The sequence below is a fragment of the Rhyacophila brunnea genome, unplaced genomic scaffold (assembly GCF_057557595.1).
Source record: "Rhyacophila brunnea isolate RB1 unplaced genomic scaffold, BYU_Rbru_1.0 scaffold_19, whole genome shotgun sequence".
In the NCBI taxonomy this organism is placed as follows: domain Eukaryota; kingdom Metazoa; phylum Arthropoda; class Insecta; order Trichoptera; family Rhyacophilidae; genus Rhyacophila; species Rhyacophila brunnea.
This window is the reverse complement of record NW_028232848.1, coordinates 17,911,496-17,933,040: the sequence shown is the minus strand read 5'-3', so window position 1 is coordinate 17,933,040 and position 21,545 is coordinate 17,911,496. Positions and strand designations below refer to the sequence as shown.

Below are 21,545 nucleotides of genomic sequence, written 5' to 3'. Positions count from 1 at the left end.
ATGCAGGTATACACATTTTCTAAAAGAGAGTATAATGCAAATATTAACTTTTATAACAAACTATGTATTGTATCATTAATTGTCACTGTATACGTACTACGTATATTAACAGCTAATTAATTTAAATATTACAATATAACATAATACTTATTCCATATAATTCGATAACTATTATTAATGGTTTTTGTAGGGTGATCTACAATCTCTAGTTATAATAATTAGTGATGTGTTATTTTATTTCCTCTTTGCGCAAGATTTAGTTCCTCTGTTCTTACGCGACTCCATTTTATTCAATGTTCATAAATTTTCATCACAAAACGCTGGCGAGGTGAACTTTAACAACACATACAATAGTTCAAAACGAATACAATGCTTGTTAAGCACTTACTTATACGGTTTAACTCTCCATGGTTTTATATAAGCCAAGCAAAAGTTGAAACTTTTGCAAAACTTCAACGCGGTATTTCCGTTTCTCTACTTATACAGTGTGATCGAGGTGTTACTTATCTTGCAGCAGTATTTATTGGAATAGCTATTTATCAACAACCGGGATCGATCCACTACTAGATAAATACCTCTAAATAACCCTGAAACACCTTTTTTCATTCCCTATTTCGTATCTATCATGTTTTTATATGATACCAAATTTACAACCTGCAATTACTACTTGAACTTTCCATTAGAAACCTAAACAAAACCAAATTGAAAATATAATATATAAAACAAAATCATAATTTATTCTAGTATGTAGTGCGGTCTCTGTGTCCTCGATCCTGTGTCTATAAAAAATGCATAAATGTTGTGAGCTTGGAATATTACACCGAAACTCTTTTCCGTTTTAATGAATAATTTAATATCTCATAGTATTCAAAGTTTAACAGTGTGAAAAAAATTGTAATTTTTATATATGTAATTATGGCAGCAAATTGTAGTGTTGTTGATAATTTATAAAGCTCTACATAAAAAAAATCGCAACTACCAACTCAAAATCACATTGAAAATAAATAGTAATGGCACAATATTATTATACTAAACTGGGTTAAAGAAATTATATACACACCCCGTATTTCTCTCGACTATGAGCCACTCCCTGGCGCTAAAAATACGCTGGGGGGTAATTTTTAGTCGAAATGTTCGCACTTTGGTACAATCTGTAATCTCGATTGTAATATTTCTACGTTATGCTCCTCTAACATACAAAATTACTTGCTTTTTTGTCGAAAAACTTTGCGCAAGCTGTCCAAGACTTCAAAAAAACTTTTTTAAATTACTGTATGTGAAAACGGACTCTGGTATACGTATATACATGGTGTTTAATAAAAATTTAACACTTTTATGCAGTACAAATTTTTCTATATTATGCAACAAAAATATTTTACTTGAAATAACATCGTTTCAATGAAAATTAATGTACTAATAATGTAGTAAAATTTAATTTTATATAATAAGTATATAATTTGGAAGGTGACCATCGCAATGTAGGAGATTATCCATTTATTAGTTTCCATGCTATCTAAAAAAAAATAATAAGTAATGAAAAAAAATATATATATATTATATTATTTTTTAACGCTACAACACGCTATAAGGCCCAACGACAGTAGTATAGTGAAACACAATCAAAAACACACATTGATCAGCGTTTTAATTATTACCATCACACAAAAACACATAATTTTTTATTTTAATAAGTTTCTGTTTTTTGCGCCGTTATATTGATAAAACTTGTCTAACTATTGTCGATACCTAGGTATCAAAATTTTAACATTTTTGTGACTAATCATGTTTTTTTTTTCTTTTTTTACAGAATTTGAAGAATCAAATCATGACAACCAACGTGTGGGTAGAACAGGTAAGAAAACAATCGATGTATTATAGTATATAATTTTTTAAATTTAGACTGAGTGGGATCCTAACCCACGTGTTTCAATGTCCAACTGATCTATTTACCATTAATACTAACTTACATCTACGTTTTCTGAGGTTTCAAATTCCACAAATAGAAGGCAAATAAATACCTTCATTATTAATCAAAGTAATTATTCTACCAACATAATTATCGATGGTGTCCAGTGTTGTGGCATTTAATAAAAATGTATAATATATATGAATTTGAATGCATGTTACATTACCAAGATTCATTGGTTTAGTAAGCCAAATAATATTTATACGAGTATAGATATATATACGATTATTGATGAATTCTTCCTTGTCTTAAGAAAGGCTTTCCATTGTCAAGTGCATGTAAAATTTCTTTAAAATACCGTTTAAAATAGTATTCTGATAAAGCACAGTCAATAAAAAGGTAGCATTATTATAAATAATACCAAATTTTTTTATTAACAATAATCATAAACTATATTATTTTTCGCTGGGAATTTAAAAATATCGCAAGGATTCAGTATAGTACTACTATTTCTTATTGCAAGTGTTGTTTTGTCTTTCTATAAGACCATCCGTTATCCCTGTGTTATTAAACAAATTCGATTTCATCAGCTTCTACGGGGTCGATGGTGCATTTTATAGCTATAGAAAAGGATTACAAATAATTTGTGCGAATACGTTATGGCCACATCATTTGCAGATGACAGCAAAGCATCAAGACCGATATTTTCAACGACTGGTATTTTGTAGAAATTTTAAAAATACGTTAAATTTATTTTAAATCTGCCATTTCTGTTAGTAGTAGTAATAGTCCAATCTATTTTAAATAATTAAATATGTTATATTGAACAAAGTTTTTGTTATAACATAATATTATATAATACTTATTCTACATCATTTAATAATCATCAGAACTGATATATTCCACATCAGTTTAACTAGAGGTATATTATATATGATAGTGATGATAATGTCAATAATTTGAGCAATATAGATTAGACCAACAACTTGCAAAGATCGTCATCAAAGGTGACCTTCTTCTTATTATGCCATCCAGAGAAGACGGCGACAACTAGGGCAATATTTACTTTATCATCTGCTACCTGAAACAATTTTGTGGATATATTATACTCGTACAAAGCATAATGCGGCATTCCTTGAGTGACAAGTTGGAAATGCTTTAATTTTATTCTCTGATAATGTGGCCGAGGTATTATAGTTTTCTGGTTAAACCACGTAGAACTTCTCAGTCACAAGGAATTTAGAGGGTACATATCATAGAGAAGGATTAAGAAAATTTAATAACAGACCACACGCAGTCTTAGATTTAAGTTAACGTCTCAATTGCTAAGGAGGCATCTCATTCTGAGATATCCACTCCTTGATCATTGGGAAAATGGAAGAACTATGAGGAGACAACGAACGGATCCTCACTCAGAGAAGAATAGACGCAGACGTAGGTCGTAGTTAAAGCATCGGAAAATTGTAAAAAAATATACACTCAATTAAATAATAACTACCCAATCATTCTACAAATTACAAAGTGAAACTAAAAGAAGAACTTTTTTTCAATTCAATTGAAATGTGAATAACGCTACATTAGAACATGCTTATAACTCCACAGTAATAATAAATGTAGGAACACTAACGAAGAGAAAGGAGAGAAGTATAATATTTTAGTGTATGAATGTGCCAGACCAAAGTGCCATGATATAAAATGCAAGCTGATTAATAAATTAAATGAAATTCGTTAACTTTGTGGGCGCTGCACGAGCGCATACGAGAATCTCATTGCAGTAATCCGCTTAGTATGCAATGACCCAAAGAGAATACTGTTTTATTATGTTCTCTAGAGTCTAGAGTATCTATTAATGGTGTTCAACTCTTTCCACCCATTGCACGTTTAAATTTCCTTTACACATTTTATTATCAATAAGTCATCATCGAAGATAATTCTAGATACACAGGGTTGAATTGCTGACTATCTGTAGCACATAGTAATACAGTATAATTGCATTTAAACTCAGGTATTTTCTGACATTAATAAATTGTATTAGGTATTCGATTACAATAACATTAGCTAAAATCTAAATTTTCAAACTGGAAAGCCCAGTATTTGATTATCAAATCTTTGACAAATATGTTTTATCAAAATTTTTAAAGCTCTTCTTATAAAACCATTATTTTATAAAACACGATAAGAATAGATTACACCATGTAAAACATTTTGTTTTAAAAAAAAATAAAACTAATGTATTGTACGTATATATTTGCAGTCGTTTATGTCAATATGTTGATAATTATATTTCATTTCTTATTTTTCGTGATCTACGATAAATAATTGTATTGGTTAATTTCTTGCCGGTCTCAATATTTTGAAAGAACCTATCAAACAGTGGCGAAAAGTGGATGTAGGTTATCAAGATCTAACATAATTAGTGCACACTAAACTTTGTCAGTCATACTTATTTGTTTTCGTTGAACTAAAAATAGAAATTGCAGATAGTGCTGGTTTGTTTTTGAAAACTCAATTAAACCCTGCCTAAACCAAACAAACATAGCGGAGGTAGGCTGTAGAGATAATAAAAATAACAAAAATAGTGTACACTTTGTCAGTCAAGTTTAATTATTTTCATTGAATTAAGAGTACAAACAAAATCATAAAACATTAAAAATATTATTCTTTCTATAAAATATCAAAAGATTATACTTAAATGATTTTATAAATAGACAAATATGTATATCTATTATAGCTTAGTACGCATGGTTTAATTGCATTTTGAAAACTAACCAACATTATCTACAATTTGTAGTCTTAGTTTAATGAAAACAAATACGTATGACGGAGAAAGTTTAGTGTGCACTATTTATATGGGATCTTAAGAGCCTCCCTCCTCCCTTTTCCACTAGAGTATCACAAGTGGCCACCACCACTTTTGCCATATTTCCTGAGTTGATCACATTAGCAATTAGAATGCCAAAGTTTTAATTACATTATTAATACACTTAAAAATGTACAAAAAGAGCTCCAACACTTCTAATATTATATTATAAAAATGATTACTTACCATTTTTAATAAAAATAATTACAAGATAAAAAGAACTTCTTATATACAACGTTTTTTAAATTTTGTGTTTGTGTTGAATCATAAATATAAACTTGACTTGACTAGCTTAAACGATCAAAAAAAAAATATTTGATAGAAATAATACTGAAATGTCATTTTAACACTAATATTGATTTCCATAATAACGCACGTATATATTAATAATTTATTTGTTAGGACCCTAACAACCAATAATAGTGGATTGGATTACGGATTTCTTCCGAAATAACTTTTCATACAAAACAGAATTAACTGAAAATGAATTCAATTCTGCTTAAAGATGGCTAAAAGCATTAAAAGAATGCATTGTAATCGTGTTCTGATATATAATAAAAATTTCAAATGTCCAGTTAGTCGGGAAGTTAGTTAAAAATCGATTACAAGATTTGTACCGGACAAATAAAAATACGACCTAATAAAACGTTGTAAAAAATAAATAACATTTTAATGAGAAAAGAAACGACTGAAAAATAAACTCAATACTTCGGTCACAATAGATGGACTATAAATCCACATTTAGAACATTATACTATTAGATATTCTGGACTCACCTCCATTCTCCATTAAAGTAGATAATTCAAACAGTATTACTGATGCAATGAGAAGGCTTTTGTAGCGTCTTGACATTGGTTCGGCCAAAGCTTCAAACTTTAAAAGCGCGGTTCTGATTATCAAATTACGAAACTTGTATAATGAAGCATAAAAATTAATTTATTTGGAGCCATTAAAGGACTTCGCTTGGAAGGCATGTCGATTAAAAGTTTTGCAAACTCGTTCGGCGAGTGTAAATATTTTACGGTAACGATTAATTCAATTTATTTGGATTAAAATTGTTTTCGAAAGCACAAATATTTTTTCTCTACTTTAACTATTATCTTTTTATGATACTCAACATAACTTGAATAACGTATTTAAAAAAATATCGAAATAAAAAATAAAAAATAAATAAATAAACAATATTAAATAATTAATTAAATAAACACTTTGCTATCGAAGTCCTGATTTTAATTGGTCCAATTTAAAAATATTGAATATATTATAATATTAATAGTACGAATATTTATATTGTTGAACACTTAGTGTTCTTTTGAAGAATTTGTTAACCTTTTTGAGTTGGTAAAAAATATAATGTATTTTTTATTAAATAAAAATAACTGTATATTTTAGAAAAAATAATATTGCTTCAAACATACATTTATAAATTTAGATCCACATTGATTAATTAAAATACTTTGAAATTATATTAAAGGGCATATTGTTTTATAATTTTATCTCAAAATGTCACTGATGGCTGTATATTACTAAACTATTTTTCCTTAAAATTAGTATATTTGAGTCGCTTAGAGTCATAACTCACATATTTCAAAAATCAAGTTTTAAGATAATCGCAAAAAACCAACAATGTAATTAGAAGAAAAGTATTGAACTCTCTTGAATAATAATGAGTGAGAGAGTCAATTAACATTTTTTTTAAATAAATAATATAATACTCCTAACGTTGCAGACATACAGCTTACTATGAGAAATAGATCTCTCCGATTGGTTAGAAAGGCCTTGGTGACAAAACTCACAGTATTCTTTGAAATATGCGAAATATGACACCAACAGTAAACTTTGTCAACGGTTTTCACATGGTTTAAAGTGACTTTTGATACTCAACTATTTTACTGTATATATATTAATGCATTTAGAATCACTTGGCATATTTAACTAAAAAACGACAAAATTGTAATATGTGAGTTATGACTCCAAGCGACTCATTTAACTAGTAATCGATATCTCGAATAATCACCGATAAAACTTAATAACTTGTTCGTATAGATATAATACTCTTCAAATTAAATAAATAAACATATATGCGAAATCAATAATTATTACATTCACATTTTGGAATTTGTCCTTAATAGTTAAGTTTATCTAAATAAGCTATATATTACGTAACCTTAGACAATTTGTGGAATTATAGGTACCTAATATTACGTATCTTGTTAAATTATATAACTATCGTTTTTTTTATCAGCAACTTAAAACGAAAATAGCTTAAAACGGCTTATAATTATTATAGTGACCTTTCCTCGTTTTAACCAATCCTTTATTTACGCGTGGTGTCCTTTTAATTTACGTTATTTTGAAACCCATACTTTATTTTTTCTGTAAAGTTAAAAAAGTATCGATTTAGATTCTCGACGGAAATTTAAAATAATGATATATTTTTAATATAATTATTAAGAAAAACAAACACTTACATTGATTACAATTAATATCTTTAAAAATAAATTAGGGAAAAGATATTGCAACCAGCAAAGCTACCATATATAAAATTATAATTAATTACTTTTTTATTCAACGAATAATTCACAAGATTTAAGAATGTAACATTCTAATTAGAATTAGAATGTTTCATTCTTAAATCTTGTGAATTATTCGTTGAATAAAAAAAGTTATTAATAAAAAAATATTAGCAAATTCAAGGAAACTACAATACTTAGTAATTAAATTAATACCTACTTTGATTTAAAATATAAAAGCCGATAGCCAATAGTAGCTCAATACAGAAAGCGCTTCAGAGAGTAGGTATTATAAGACCCATTATTTAAAATTTGTCATAATATTTAAGTATGGTGCCTTTAGGATAGTAGTCTATGTGCGTGGGCGCAATACCCGTGAGATACAGGTTCGATTCCTGTGGGATTACTTTTTTCAAAAAGATTTTTTCTGTTGGTTATAAAATATTTTCTCAGAAGTGTTTTCAAATTATGTATAAAATTACAATATATTTAATCCTAACAAGATAGAAAGTAAGAAAGTAAGAAGAACATAAATATAAAGAAGTTACATATGAGTAAGTATATAATATTATTATTATTAAGTATATAATATTAAAATATGTGTTAAGTAGTATTAAAATATATGCATAATATGAGACAAGTGATCTAAGGTAGAACAGAAAAAGAGTATAATAAGAAAGGAATGAATCTAAAATACAATACAACCTCGAAATCTTTGCAGTCCTCGACTTGGCAGCCCGTGAGACCACACATCATTGCATGAGTTAATGTTTTATAGTATTATGCTATCCTATGGCGTGACTTTCCGCAACATTTTTCAAGTAATACCCAGTGCTCTAACTTTAAATAGTTTTTTTATAAAATTTTATTTTCGCTTAATTTTTAAGAATATTGATAAACTAATATTTATGTACGCATTGAGAAAATCTACTTTATTGAATTCTCCGCATGAAATCTACCTTCAGTTTTGTTGGATACCCCTTTGTCTAAATTATATCGTAACATTTCCGTTAATATAATAATTAATACATCTATCTACTATTTAAATGGAGATGGAAGAAGATAATAATAATTAAATAATTTTGAAGTAATTTCTAATTGCAGATTTTAGTGTTGTAAACTTCCTAACATTATCGCTATAGTTTAGGGTTATTTTATTAAATGTGTCGATATTTCCAATATAAACCATATAGCTTGAATTTTTTATAAATTTTAAAAAACATTCCCAGGCATAAAAAAAACTGCTGTATCTTCACACCCAAACGTAGGGCCTCATGATAAGTTTTATACGAGTGTGGTGTGGGGTAGGTTGGTTTGGAGGGGTCTGTGTTTGTGTTGTACTTACTTATATATTTTAATGTAGAAAATTACTTACCTGTTTAAACCAAGTATAGGGTTATTAGCTGTATAAAACTGGAATGTTTTTTTCAGTAATATCTGATTTTCAACTAATATATGAAAAGAAAATAATGAATTTTAATTGCTCTTAATATCTCAAATTATTTTATTTTATGCATACTGACACTGACAGCTTTGTACGTAAAATACAAATAAGTTTACTAATCAATTAATTTTGTTTGTTTCAGGAATGGAATGACTACAAGCTGAAATGGAATCCGGACGACTATGGGGGTGTTGACACCTTACACGTACCATCTGAACACATATGGCTACCGGATATAGTTCTCTACAATAAGTAAGTATATGGACATAATATATTATTAACATCGTCATCATCAGTCAAGGTCAATCTACTGATGGATTAAGGCCTCTCCTAACACGTTCCTGTCTTCTTGGGCTTTCGTTGTTTTGTGCTACGTACATTAACTTGATGAATTCATCGATTCCGTATGCACCACTGTGTGACTGAATTGATGAGGGATCATTAACATGACGTCAAGTTAGCAAATTTTATCACATCACATACCGTTGTCTTTCTGGATACAATGGTTTATTTTTTGATCTTTCCGCGTTACTCTCAATATGCATTTTTCCATGTTGTGTAGCTCTGCTGTTGTAAGTTTTGGATTTCCTTTTATGAAGATGAATAGATTTGACTCAACTATCATACCAGTTTTACCAATTACGCTAATGAGGCACCCACTAATCGAAGCAAGATGCAAACAAGAACGGTATGCGATTAAGGTGTTATGTAAAATCTCCTCCGACCGCAGATCAGTATCAAGTTAGATTAGCATCTTGCGTTGATATACAGTCACAATGATAAATCAATATGCTTTGTTGACTTATTTTATAAGCAATCATATAATTTATATTTATATTCAACACAGCAACTTTTTTCTAAAATATTTTTAATACTATACCTAATATTATATTAAAGTTCAAATAGATTCAAGATTATTTTAGAGCTCAATTTAAGATTATTTTATAGATTAATATTAGCAGACATATAAATACAGCTAAATTGAGCTGTCTTGAGATAGTATTTAAAAAACAAGATATGCCGAAATCTTAAAAGTTACGGGTAAATATCTTCTACTGAGTGCCAAAGCTCAGTGAATCTTGGTTTCATTTGCGATAACTTACCCCTGTAAAGCTGTAATAAAACCCAAAATATATACCGCTCAAAACTCAATGTGGAACGGAAAATGAGAGTAGCTGTTTGGTGAACAACAAGCTCACTCACCCCAATGGTTTATATTTTAGGACGCCGTTAAAAAATATGTATTTACTAAGGGCGCTGTGAAACGAAAAAAGTTCAAAAACCACTGCAATATAATATAATGAGTTTTTACAATAAATATTATAGTTTCAACCTATTTCATTCTAATTTTATATAAGTATATATATTGTTAATAAATTTATCACGTTCATACAGATCATAATTCACTCCTCGGGTCGGGTTCACTCCAGGTCAAAAATATAAATAATTACAAGATAAAAAGAACTTTTTATATACAACGTTCTTAAATTTTCTGTTGAATCATATAAACTTGACTAGCTTAAACGATCAAAAAAATTTGTACTTGATAGAAATAATACTGAAATATCATTTTGACATTTCATATTGATTTCCATAGTTACGCACGTATATATTGTTTATAATTTAGTTGCTTAGTGGACTGGATTACGGATTTCTTCCGAAATAACTTTTCATACAAAACAGAATTAACTGAAAATGAATTTAATTCTTCTTAAAGATGGCTAAAAGTAATAAAAAAAATGCATTGGCATCGTGTTCTGATATATTCTAAAAGTTTTAAATGTCTAGCTAGTCAGGAGGTTAGTTAAAAAACGATTGCAAGATTTGTACTAGATAAACAACCACCGGACAAATAAGAATACGACCTAATAAAAACGATGTAATGTAATATACTAGACTTCATAAATAATAACACAATATGAACAAACCTGCAGGAGCGTTACGCTGGTTAATTTTGTGACAAATTAATTCTAACGTCCGTTTCATACGTTGCGAATTTTATCGCCGGGACAAAAATCCGCGCGTTTTTTTCGTAAATTTAAAAAAAAAAATCGTAGTAGTAGAGTCAAAACCACTTGCCGAAACACAATAAATTATGTCGTATAGTATTAAAAATGTGGTGAATAGCAAGTGATAAACTTTTTTATAAATTATCACGAATTATTTCCAAGTAAATGCAAAATCTTATAAAAATAATATTTGTATTTATTTTTATAATATAAACTTGTGTCATAGTATGACATAAAATACACGAGTTAATTAACTTTCACTAACGATGATTGATAGATATTATAGATGCACTTGAATGAAGTTTCTAACTTAGAAAGAATAGAAATATACCTTGCGGCTTGTAACACTTTGATAAGAAACCATTTCTTTCATCCCTCACAAACTTTCTCACAAAAAGTAAAAGCGGATGATTAATCATAGACCATGTCAAGTATGAAGATAGTATTTCTTTGTACTTAGTTTTTAATCGTTGGCCAAGTTAAAAAGTAATCAAACCAGACGAAGCTATTTCTTCACAATTTATTCTGAAATTCGTTTAGCCATTAATTTTCCGCTGAACTTTTTGAGCGCGGGCTAGGTGAGGCTCGACATGAAAATGAAAGTATTTTTCATATTAAAAAAGCACTTTGTGTTTGGTAGATGTATAAATTAAATACAACACTTCCATAAATTGATAGCGAATTACTTGTTAATTAATTTCAAGAGCCGGAGATTAAATTTGATTAATTTATTTTCGGTTTGAAAAGTCTTTCTTGTATTTTCAGAGGCTTAGATTATTCAAGTGCAGTTGGAACATTCATTTGATAATTAAATAATATATATTATATATACCATTTTTTTTACTTGTTTGTTTTCTTGGCAACTATTAAAAGAACTGTTACTATTTCACACATTATTTATGAAAAATATAATTAAAATTTTATTAAGTAGCATAAATAATAATAATAATCTTTATTAAATAGTTTTAATTTATTTACAATACATAATAATTATTTTAATAATATAAGGTCACATAACAAAACCATATATTAAATGTATTATGAATAATAAATCACTCCAATTTTGTCACTAAGGTGACCATTATTTATAAACAATAACCCTTGATTCTACACTTTATCTAGCCTGTATTAAATTTTAAAATAAAACGATTCTCAAATTGTATTGCGATATATCTTTCCAACTCCACGATGGCCGAGTGGCTTAAGCATCGGCCTATAACGTCGTGGGTCACAGGTTAGAATCCTGGGTCTGACAAATACACATATTGTTTTTCAATTTATGTTTGAGTCAGAGTATGGACCTAATAGGTTCAGCATGTGGATAACATCATTTTTCGTAAAAACAAAACATCTGTTAATACCCATATAGTCTTATTAGGATTAGACATGGTCAAAAAAAATTCTAGCACTCCAGCATTTAACTAATATTTTCACGATGATGATTATTATTAAAAATAGAGTGATTGTGTTAAATTAACAGAATATTCGGTCAAAATTGTGTATCTGGAAAGTTATTTCCCACTATACACAAGATAAATATTTTTTTTAATTTCTTCAGGGTAAAAAAAAACCTTCACACTATGATATATAATATTATTATAATATATAAGAACAGGCAAAATTTTTAACTTAAATATAACTGTTTATCGAAAACATTACTTGATTTATATAATGTACAATGCGATTGATTGTATTTTCAAAATTAAGACTATAATAAATTATCAATTTATCATTTATATGTAAGTAACAACAGAAAATGTCCACTCCATATTTCAATGCTTTGTATATATTGTTTTAAAATTCAAGATGTAGAAAAAATGGTTAATAATTAGAAAATACATCAAATTGATTTATATGTAAGCTATCTTAAGATTTTACAATAAAACGGCTACCTAAATTTTGCGTAGAATAATATGTTGGCATGTGTTGCAATTTCTGGTAAACATGATGGACTCCCAATAATTGCCATCAATAAAAATAAGTTAATTTTAAAACCTATTAGAACGAACAGTTAGTTTGATTTCTTATGTCTTTATCAAGGACACATATATCAATACTATATAAATATGATATACCAATTGAGATGTAAATTGTACCTGTCTAAAAAAAATAGCCTGTGATAGATGAATAACAAAATGGCCAATTCGAAAATAGTGGGTCACAAGTTCGAATACAGGGGCAGGTAAATTCGTATATTATTTTTTAATGTGTTCTGAGGAGCTTAGAATTAATTATAACAATACAGCTCTAGACGAGCTTTTGCCTCCTTTAAAAACTTCTTTCGTTCGATATAATCCATCGCCAACGCTTTCCAGTTATTTTGCCAGATCATTCTTCAGATCTACTGTGGGACTATCTATTTATCTCAATTACGGCCATCTAACTCTTATAATTCCGTGGGTTACTGGTTCACATATTGTTTTATTACCTTATAAGTTGAACAAGTGGCTAATATAAATTTCAAAATTCCAAACATGGCAAAAAATATGTTTTAGTTATTTAATATGAAAATTATACTAAAAATATATGTATGGCTTCTTTGCGATAAGCCAATGATTATTAATAATCAAATTTTATCTTACAAGAAAAAGAAAGAAAAGTTTGAAGATCACAGAGGACGTCTGATGAATAATGGTTTTCCAATATCAGCTTATTACAATGTGATGTAGAAATATTTCCATTATATTGTACAATATGAGTATAATATTACTCAAGTTTCTTTTTAAAATATAATATACTGTTCATGACGTCAAAAGGGGCAAACTAATATCCTTCAGACAAACTTACGCGTGATAATGTAAAAACTTGATAAAATTACGTCAATCTTGTAACAACAATGTAATATTATTAAAAAAGTATTCCATCCAAAGATGTTGAAAAAACCTTCTTCTATATGAAGCCTAAATGTATGAAATTGAAACAAATACATCTGGTCGACTGATTAAGTTAGCTACAAATGACTTTTAGGGGGGACATGCTCGTCGAAGGTCAAAATTGCACCTAACCGTTTTTTTTTTATTTTATTTTTAAACGGTACATGTTCAAACACGCGCGTCAATATCATTTTATTCCCTACTTCAATTATAGTTTGTCAATTTATGGCTACGGCCGTATGTTGTAGCTTAACCACTGGGGAATGACAAAAGAAATGGCGTATTTAAAAAAAACACTACCTTATTCTTAGGTCAATAATTATTATAAAGCAATCATTATTCATAAGATGTTTATCACACTTGAATGGTCAAAGACATAGCTTATAATAAGTATCTTTAGAATCATCTTCAAATGTGTTAATCTTGCCGATTTTTTGAATAATATAATGCCTAATTCTTGTCAAATTTAGGATCACAGAGATTATCAATATAATTTTTTATCGTGAATATTTTACAAAAAATATCTCGTAATAAATTATACTTATGGTTTCATAAATGCGTTTAAAAATTAATAAACGTAAAAAATCTTAACACCACTGCACAGTTATGTACCGAAATATGACTATATTCTAAAACATTAGAGCGAGAGGTTTAAAAGAATACTATTTTATGTAACAAAAATACTTTATGCAGTCATCAAATGTGTAAAATAACTATAACGGATAATAAGGCTTCAAAATTATATAAGTAGATTATCTACAACGTTTAAGGAGTGTCCAGGATCATGGTTTGAATATACAATAAAAACTCAATTTTGACATACGACGAGCACGTATTTTGGTTTTGGCAAAGTTAGAGAGCCCAAATTTTAAACTACCTTTTCTCTTATATTATGTAAAATTATTGGATTGTTTTGACATAATCTCTAAACAGACGTGTCTATATAAGAGAAAATTTTAAAGCTTGATTTCTCTAAAACCAAAATACTATCTTTTTACGTAGCAGGGCAGAGCTGCACTTGTTTAATATGACATTATAAGTACTACAATAATTTGACGCCCTTAGTGTCAAAGTCGGTAACCACCCTTTCCACCTAGTTGCCAAAGAAAACATGAATCAATATTAAATTTAGACATGCAAGACAAAGCAAGCAGAAAATAATTAAATGCTTTTAACGTCATTTAAAATAATTTTAAAAATCACGTTTAAAGTCACTCGTAAAATACAAAAATAAATTGCGGCTGATAAATATAATCATCCTCTAGTTTAATTATATTTAAAGTAACAAACGAAGCTGGATTTCATGTTTTATGAATGTACATACAATGGAAAAGTTCTTACAAAAACAGAATCAAATAAAATATCAAAAACCTGTAAAAAACGAGGTAACCGATTTTGAAACTAATAGCCTTACTTCAGATTTACCTAGTTAGTTAATTACATACTTGCTTATATGAGCAGATATTACCAAAATAAATTAGTGTGTATACTTAATTTCGATCTCAATTTCACATTTAATGCATTTTACACATCGTTCGAAATGAAAATTTTACGAACCGGAGCGTCCGATAATTTTCCGAAAATATTAATATATTATTCGCATAAATAAACCTGTCAGATTTTTTGGTATCTAGCTCAAACGGTAAAATAATTTTTTCCACGAGACGGAGCGATAATTTTGTTGATTTCATGAACCGGAACGGCGCTTCGGTGCGCTCCCATTTATTTCAAGCCCTGATTTCACACAATATCGTATGAAAGAAAACATTTAAATATAAAATTTACGCATATATTACGAGGGTGGGTCAATAATTCCTTAGAAAAAAGCATTAAAACAGTTTTTATTTTTGTATTTTTTTTTATTTCTCAACATAATCTCCTTGGAGCTCAATACACTTGGTAAGACGTTTCTCAATTTTTTTTAAACCGTCAGAAAAATAAGTTTTCGGAAGGTCCTCAAAATAAGCATTTGTCCGATCGATGACTTCTTCATTTGAAAAAAAACGTTGTCCACTTATTTGATCGTAAACATGTGTGAACACGGGCATTGTCCTGATGAAAGAGGATTTTTTTCCTGTTTAAATGAGGCCGTTTTTCTTTAATTTTGTTTTTTAGCTGGTCCAATAAAGATGCATAATAATCCCTTGTTATTGTTTTTCCTTTTTCCAAATAGTCAACGAAAATAATTCCACGTGCATCCCAAAATACAGTAGCCATAACCTTACCAGCTGATTTTACGGTTTTCGCCTTCTTTGGACATGGTTCGCCTTTCGCAATCCACTGCTTTGACTGTTCTTTCGTCTCGGGAGTATAGTGGTGTATCCATGTTTCATCTACAGTCACAAAGCGATGAAAAAATTCATCCGGATTGCGTTGCATGAGCGACAACAGGGCTTTAGAGGCTACCACCCTATTGCGTTTATTGTCGACTGTGAGCAAACGCGGCACCCATCTTGCAGAAATTTTTTTCATGCCCAATTTGTCATGTAAAATAGAAATGACGCTACCTTTTGAGATCCCTGTAACCTCAATTATCTCACTCAACTTTAATCTTCGGTCACTTAACACCATATCGTGGATTTTATTGATCATTTCTGGTGTAGTCACCTCTACAGGACGTCCTGAGCGTGGTTCATCCTTTGTTGATGTACGACCACGTTTAAATTCATTTAACCAGTTATAAATAGTTGCAAGTGAAGGAGCAGATATACCGTGAACTAAATCCAACTCATTTTTTATTTCCTTTGCTGTTAACCCTTTTATATTAAAATGTTTAATAACAGCTCTAAACTCAATTTTCTCCATTTTCCATTTTTCCATTTTCCACAAGCAAATTTTTTTTAAATGTACGAGAAACACACAACAACCCGACCAATCTGATTGAAACTTCGCAGCATACTGAATCGGTAGTGCCGCTGCATGAAAACAAACCGCTTACAGTACTAGTCGCGCCACCTGTCGGCTTTTCTAAGGACTTATTGACCCACCCTCGTACCTATAGAAAGGTATTTTCTAGGCATTCAAAAACATGCTGCATTTATTAAAGACGTTAAACACCGATAAATCCATATATAGATTATCTAAATAAAGCAACAGACTTCAATCAGAACACGAGCCGCTATTATATTTTTAAGAAAATCAACACAAGACGGTGAAATTATAAACATGTTACTAATACTACCACACGTACAATCATTTGAATTTTTAATCGGACTGCTTCTGTTTAGAGTCTAAAATCTTTTTTTGCATAAAAGTTATAGTATATTATTTATATTTTAGTATATCACATTTAATTAGCACATATTAAGATAATGGAGGAATATTATTAACTTTTAGGTGATTCCGTATTTATTTAATAACTAGCTGACCCGGCAAACTTCGTACCGCCTCAGAATCAATAATCTTGTGTTAACTTATTAGCTGAATTAAATTCAGTTTTTTATTAAGTTAAAATGAATACTCAAAATGAATAAGTTCAATAAATGTGCAAAAATCAAATCAAAATGAAAAGTATTTTAATTATATTGAACTGTACACACTGTACACACACGATGACCGCGTGGATTAAGCGCCGGTCTATAGTGTTGAGGGTCCCATGTTCGAATCCTGGGTCTGGTATGTTCACATATTGTAATTCAATTTCAATTCAATGATGACTACCAAGCCAACCTTCAGTCGTAAATTGTGCGGTGGCAAGCCAGGCAGATCCAATGAGTTTAATAATTCAGTTGGATAGTTGGCTGCTTCGTCTTCGTTTGTTACACAGTCGATAGATTTGAAGGAATGCAGTGGACCAACGATTTGATTTTGAATTATGAAGTTTAAGTGATCCACATCTTTGTTCTTTACCGCAAGAATGCTCGTTCACTCAACCAATTGTCATGTTTGTGATTAGCAATGATGTTCGGTAACACTTTGTTGTTGAGTTCGTCCTTAGTTGAGACGAAATTGGAAAAATTCAGCGGAAACGAAATCAATCCGCTCAATTCATCGACAGGAACACGGCCGTTACCGATAGTCAGCAATTGGTTGGAGAAATGTTCGGCAGATGGATCGTTTAGCAATGCAACTCGCATGTTTGTCGTCAGCTGAAGTGTCTTCACATAGTACCACAGAGTCGATGATTTGAGGCAAGCATTTATATTATCAGCAGCGGTCGATCTTGGAATGACTGGTAGTGTTTGGCGAAAATCGCCAGATAGTAGAATCATTGCGCCTTCAAAACTTATTAAGTTATTGCGCAGATCTTTCATAGTTCGATTGAGTGCTTTCAATGCGCGTTTGTGCGCCATTGTGCATCCATCCTAGGTGATGATTTTACTTGCTAACAAAACTTTGGCCATTGCTGAGTATTTCGCAATGTTGCATGTCGGTTTTTCAGTCGGCAATTTCAACGTTGAATGAGGCGTTCGGCATCCTTCTAACAACGTGGCCGCTATCCCAGAAGAAGCAACTGCTACAGCATTTTCGGATCTCGCACGAACAGTAGCCAAAATCAATGACATGAGGAATGTCTTCCCAGTTCCATCGGGCGCGTCGAGGAAAAATAAGCCAATTGCCTTCATTAACGTATCGAACACTTCCTTGATGAGGGTTCAACAGTGGTACATTCGTTCGAACTGATTGATTCAATGCATCTCGATCATATTCACGATCACGTTCCAATTCTCGATTGAAAGCGTCGTTCATTCTACGATGTGGCGTTGGTATTCCTAACTTGAATAAAAAAACTGCCGCACATGAGGTAACACATGTATTCGATCAAAAGCAAAGCCTGGTTATGTATCTCCTCATTCACCTCGAGATCGGGATTCCCTGAACTGACAAATTCGATGTAAAATGTCTTCTGACATGTCATCCTTTCACTTGTTCCATAGTTCAGGTGGATTCGATGGGAAGCATGTCGAAATAATGATATCAAATAATGTGCGTATCTGACTTGGAGATGCAGAAACAATTGCTTCAGCGATTGTCATATCCCAATGAGTATCGTTTTCAAGCAAATTGAGCTGTTGACGTGAAGCACGAAATGTTGGGCACACTACACCATTGACAGATAGACATTTCGACTATTATTCTTTCTTTTGTTTGTTTCTTGTTTATTGTTTCTGTCATGTATCAGAGATGGCGTTGTATACGGATTGAATTTTTTTGTGTGATTTTCTTTTATTTTCGAATGCTCGAGGTCGTTTAAATTCATCGATATCGGTCAAAAGCCGTTCCTTACAAAATGTATGAGAAAATGAATTTTCTTCATAATTTATTTTTTCCGTGATTTATCCAATGATTTAATGGTTATTCTGCTATTCGGGGCGGAGACAAATCCAATAAATTATAGATCATAAAAATTGGTCCAGCCGTTCTTGAGTTATAAATGGTGTAACTAACCCGACTTTGTTTTATATATATATAGATATTGCCAAATATGTGTATGAAATATTGATGTATCGTTTGACAGTCACTACTTTCTTATACAATTATTATGTATTTACGATACGTAGGTACACTTAATATTATTCAATAAAAAAAATATTGTCCGTGTAAAACATACACGGACATGTTCGTGTTTAATTTGTTTTGTACTTACTTGATTTATGCATTGGTAATTTACTTGTAGCTGTGGCTAGTTGGTGTTATATCTAAAAACCACATGTTAAAATAACATAACTTGCCGATAGTATAATAACATTATGGTAGTAAATATTATATTAATCCGTTTCATATAGAAAAAATGTATTTACAGTTTATGATAACTAAAATATGATAAATGCAAAAGTCATCGATTTTTATTATTATAAATATCTATCAATACATTGTTAGTTATAATATTAATCGACCTCATTCTAACCATAGCAAACAACTAATAGATTATTGCTCCGCAATACTCAAATCAAATATTGTTAGCCTCTTTTTTTACTTGACTTCGATTTAAATTAAACAAATTTAATCCCATAAAGTAATTTTCTAACTACAATATGTATAATAAAATACGTTTCTTATATAAATTATTTAATATGGCAACAAAATTATATTTTATCGCGTGACCTTATTTTTATTACAATGTAAATAACCGACGTCTTGTAAGTATATGAAAAATTTCAGGGCGCATACTTAACACCTTTGTTGCATGCGAACAATAAAAAAAGTGGAGGAAACTTGGTAAAAAGCTTTTAAAAGCTCGCATATTGCGCTTTCGTTGGTAAAGGGATTAAATGCGATGCATCAACAGCTGTTGAACTGGCAGGCTACTATTAGTAGTAGCGCAAGCTGAAGCCAGGAATAAAGTGCTTAAAATAATATGCACTCAACCAAGCCCGGCTGGAGATTGGCGGGGCCATAAAGAAAGATGCATTTTTAATAGCAAATTTGCATCGAACTGCAGACACGGCGTAATAATACAACTTGGGTTAATATTGCCTTGTATAAAACATGTTACAAACATCATAAATCATAAAAAAGTACATAAAAGTACATGACTGAACTAGATGGATCCAATCTAACAAAATTTATAATACAACACCCACCGAACCCTGACTCTTATATAAATTGTGTCAATACATTTACTGCTTTCTAAATTAGCATTACCATTAGGTTACTGCTGCACCTTTAGATATCAAATAAGTATTAATCGTATTAGCAAAGCGAAACAATTATATTTATTTGTCTAAAATTGTTTACTTAAGTTTTTCGAAGGTTACGGCATAAAACTAAATATTTCTGTAACCTTCCAAAATATACTAAAAATAAGTTCTTATATAGTATAGGAAACTATTCAGTAATCAAAAAACATTAAATTAATACCAATCATAATATAATTAACAATTTTTTTATTCAACTAATAATTCACAAGATTTAAGAATGTTATATTCTAAGTATTGAACAAACATAATTTTGAAAACACTTCTGAGAAAATGTATTGTTATAAATACATTTTCTCAGAATTGTTTTCAAAAGTTATATATGTTCAATAACAATATAATTGAAGATATCTAAATTTTCTACAGATATTTTCTAGCAATATTAACATAAAACATGTTTTATAGAATCAAATTATTGAAACTTGACTTGCTTATCGTAAGAAATATATTTATATGGTGTCTGTAGTTCTGTATAGAATTATTGTGGTCTTCACCCTACTTCCATACGAAAAAAGTAGATGTTAATAGAAAAAAAACTGTAGCCAGACTACGAAGTATATAGCTTAATTGCTAAAACTATTCGCCCTACAATCTTTATAAGTATATTTCTATGACTTTTTAAGGAATTTCAACTCCCACGAAAATTATTTTTGTGCAACCATTAGTGTTATCAGTATTAATTTTTCATAGTGTCAAGTCATGGGTCCTAAAGGCAATCGAGAGAAAAGCAATTGATGTCAATGATATGTAGAAGTGGGGCCAAATGCTTCGTGTTTCTTGGACAAAACATAGGAAAAGCCAGTCAACTATTCAGAGATTCCGATTAAAAATACAGCTTTCGACAATTTGTCTAAGATGCATTTCGTTTTTGGGTAGGCACTAAGGAAGGCAAAGTAGTAGAAGAAGGTCAGTGCACTAGAGTGACCAAGCAAAAGACCTTGCTGAGAGCACCCGCTTCGAGAGAAACATAGAATATGGAGGGATAGAGAATTTCTTTTATTTTTTTAACTATCAATAAGGTGGAACTGTATTATATTGTTGTTTGATTTAATAAAACGCATTTTTTGTAGTACTTATTCTACTTTAATAAATAAATTTGGACCAATTTCGTCCACCTCAGAGGGACATTTTCAACTGAATACATTTTTAAAAACAGTATTTATCAAACAAAATCAAAGGCGACAGAAACAATATAACAATAGGTACATAAATTATCCGTCCAATTATACCTTCCCAATAATAAATTAACTTAAAATTAATAAGATCGGACATGAATATTTCATATTACATCAGGCGCATCAA

The 21,545-nt window shown here is 30.0% G+C and overlaps 1 protein-coding gene across 1 annotated transcript in view; it reads left to right on the top strand.

Annotated features, from left to right (window-relative positions):
- nAChRalpha1 (nicotinic acetylcholine receptor alpha1) overlaps positions 1-21,545 on the top strand; it is a 416,158-nt gene that overhangs the window by 355,616 nt on the left and 38,997 nt on the right. Inside the window, exons 3-4 of the mRNA XM_085945958.1 lie at positions 1,808-1,852; positions 8,866-8,975. Coding sequence (XP_085802084.1) covers positions 1,808-1,852; positions 8,866-8,975 — 155 coding nt within the window. The remainder of the gene's footprint in view (positions 1-1,807; positions 1,853-8,865; positions 8,976-21,545) is intronic.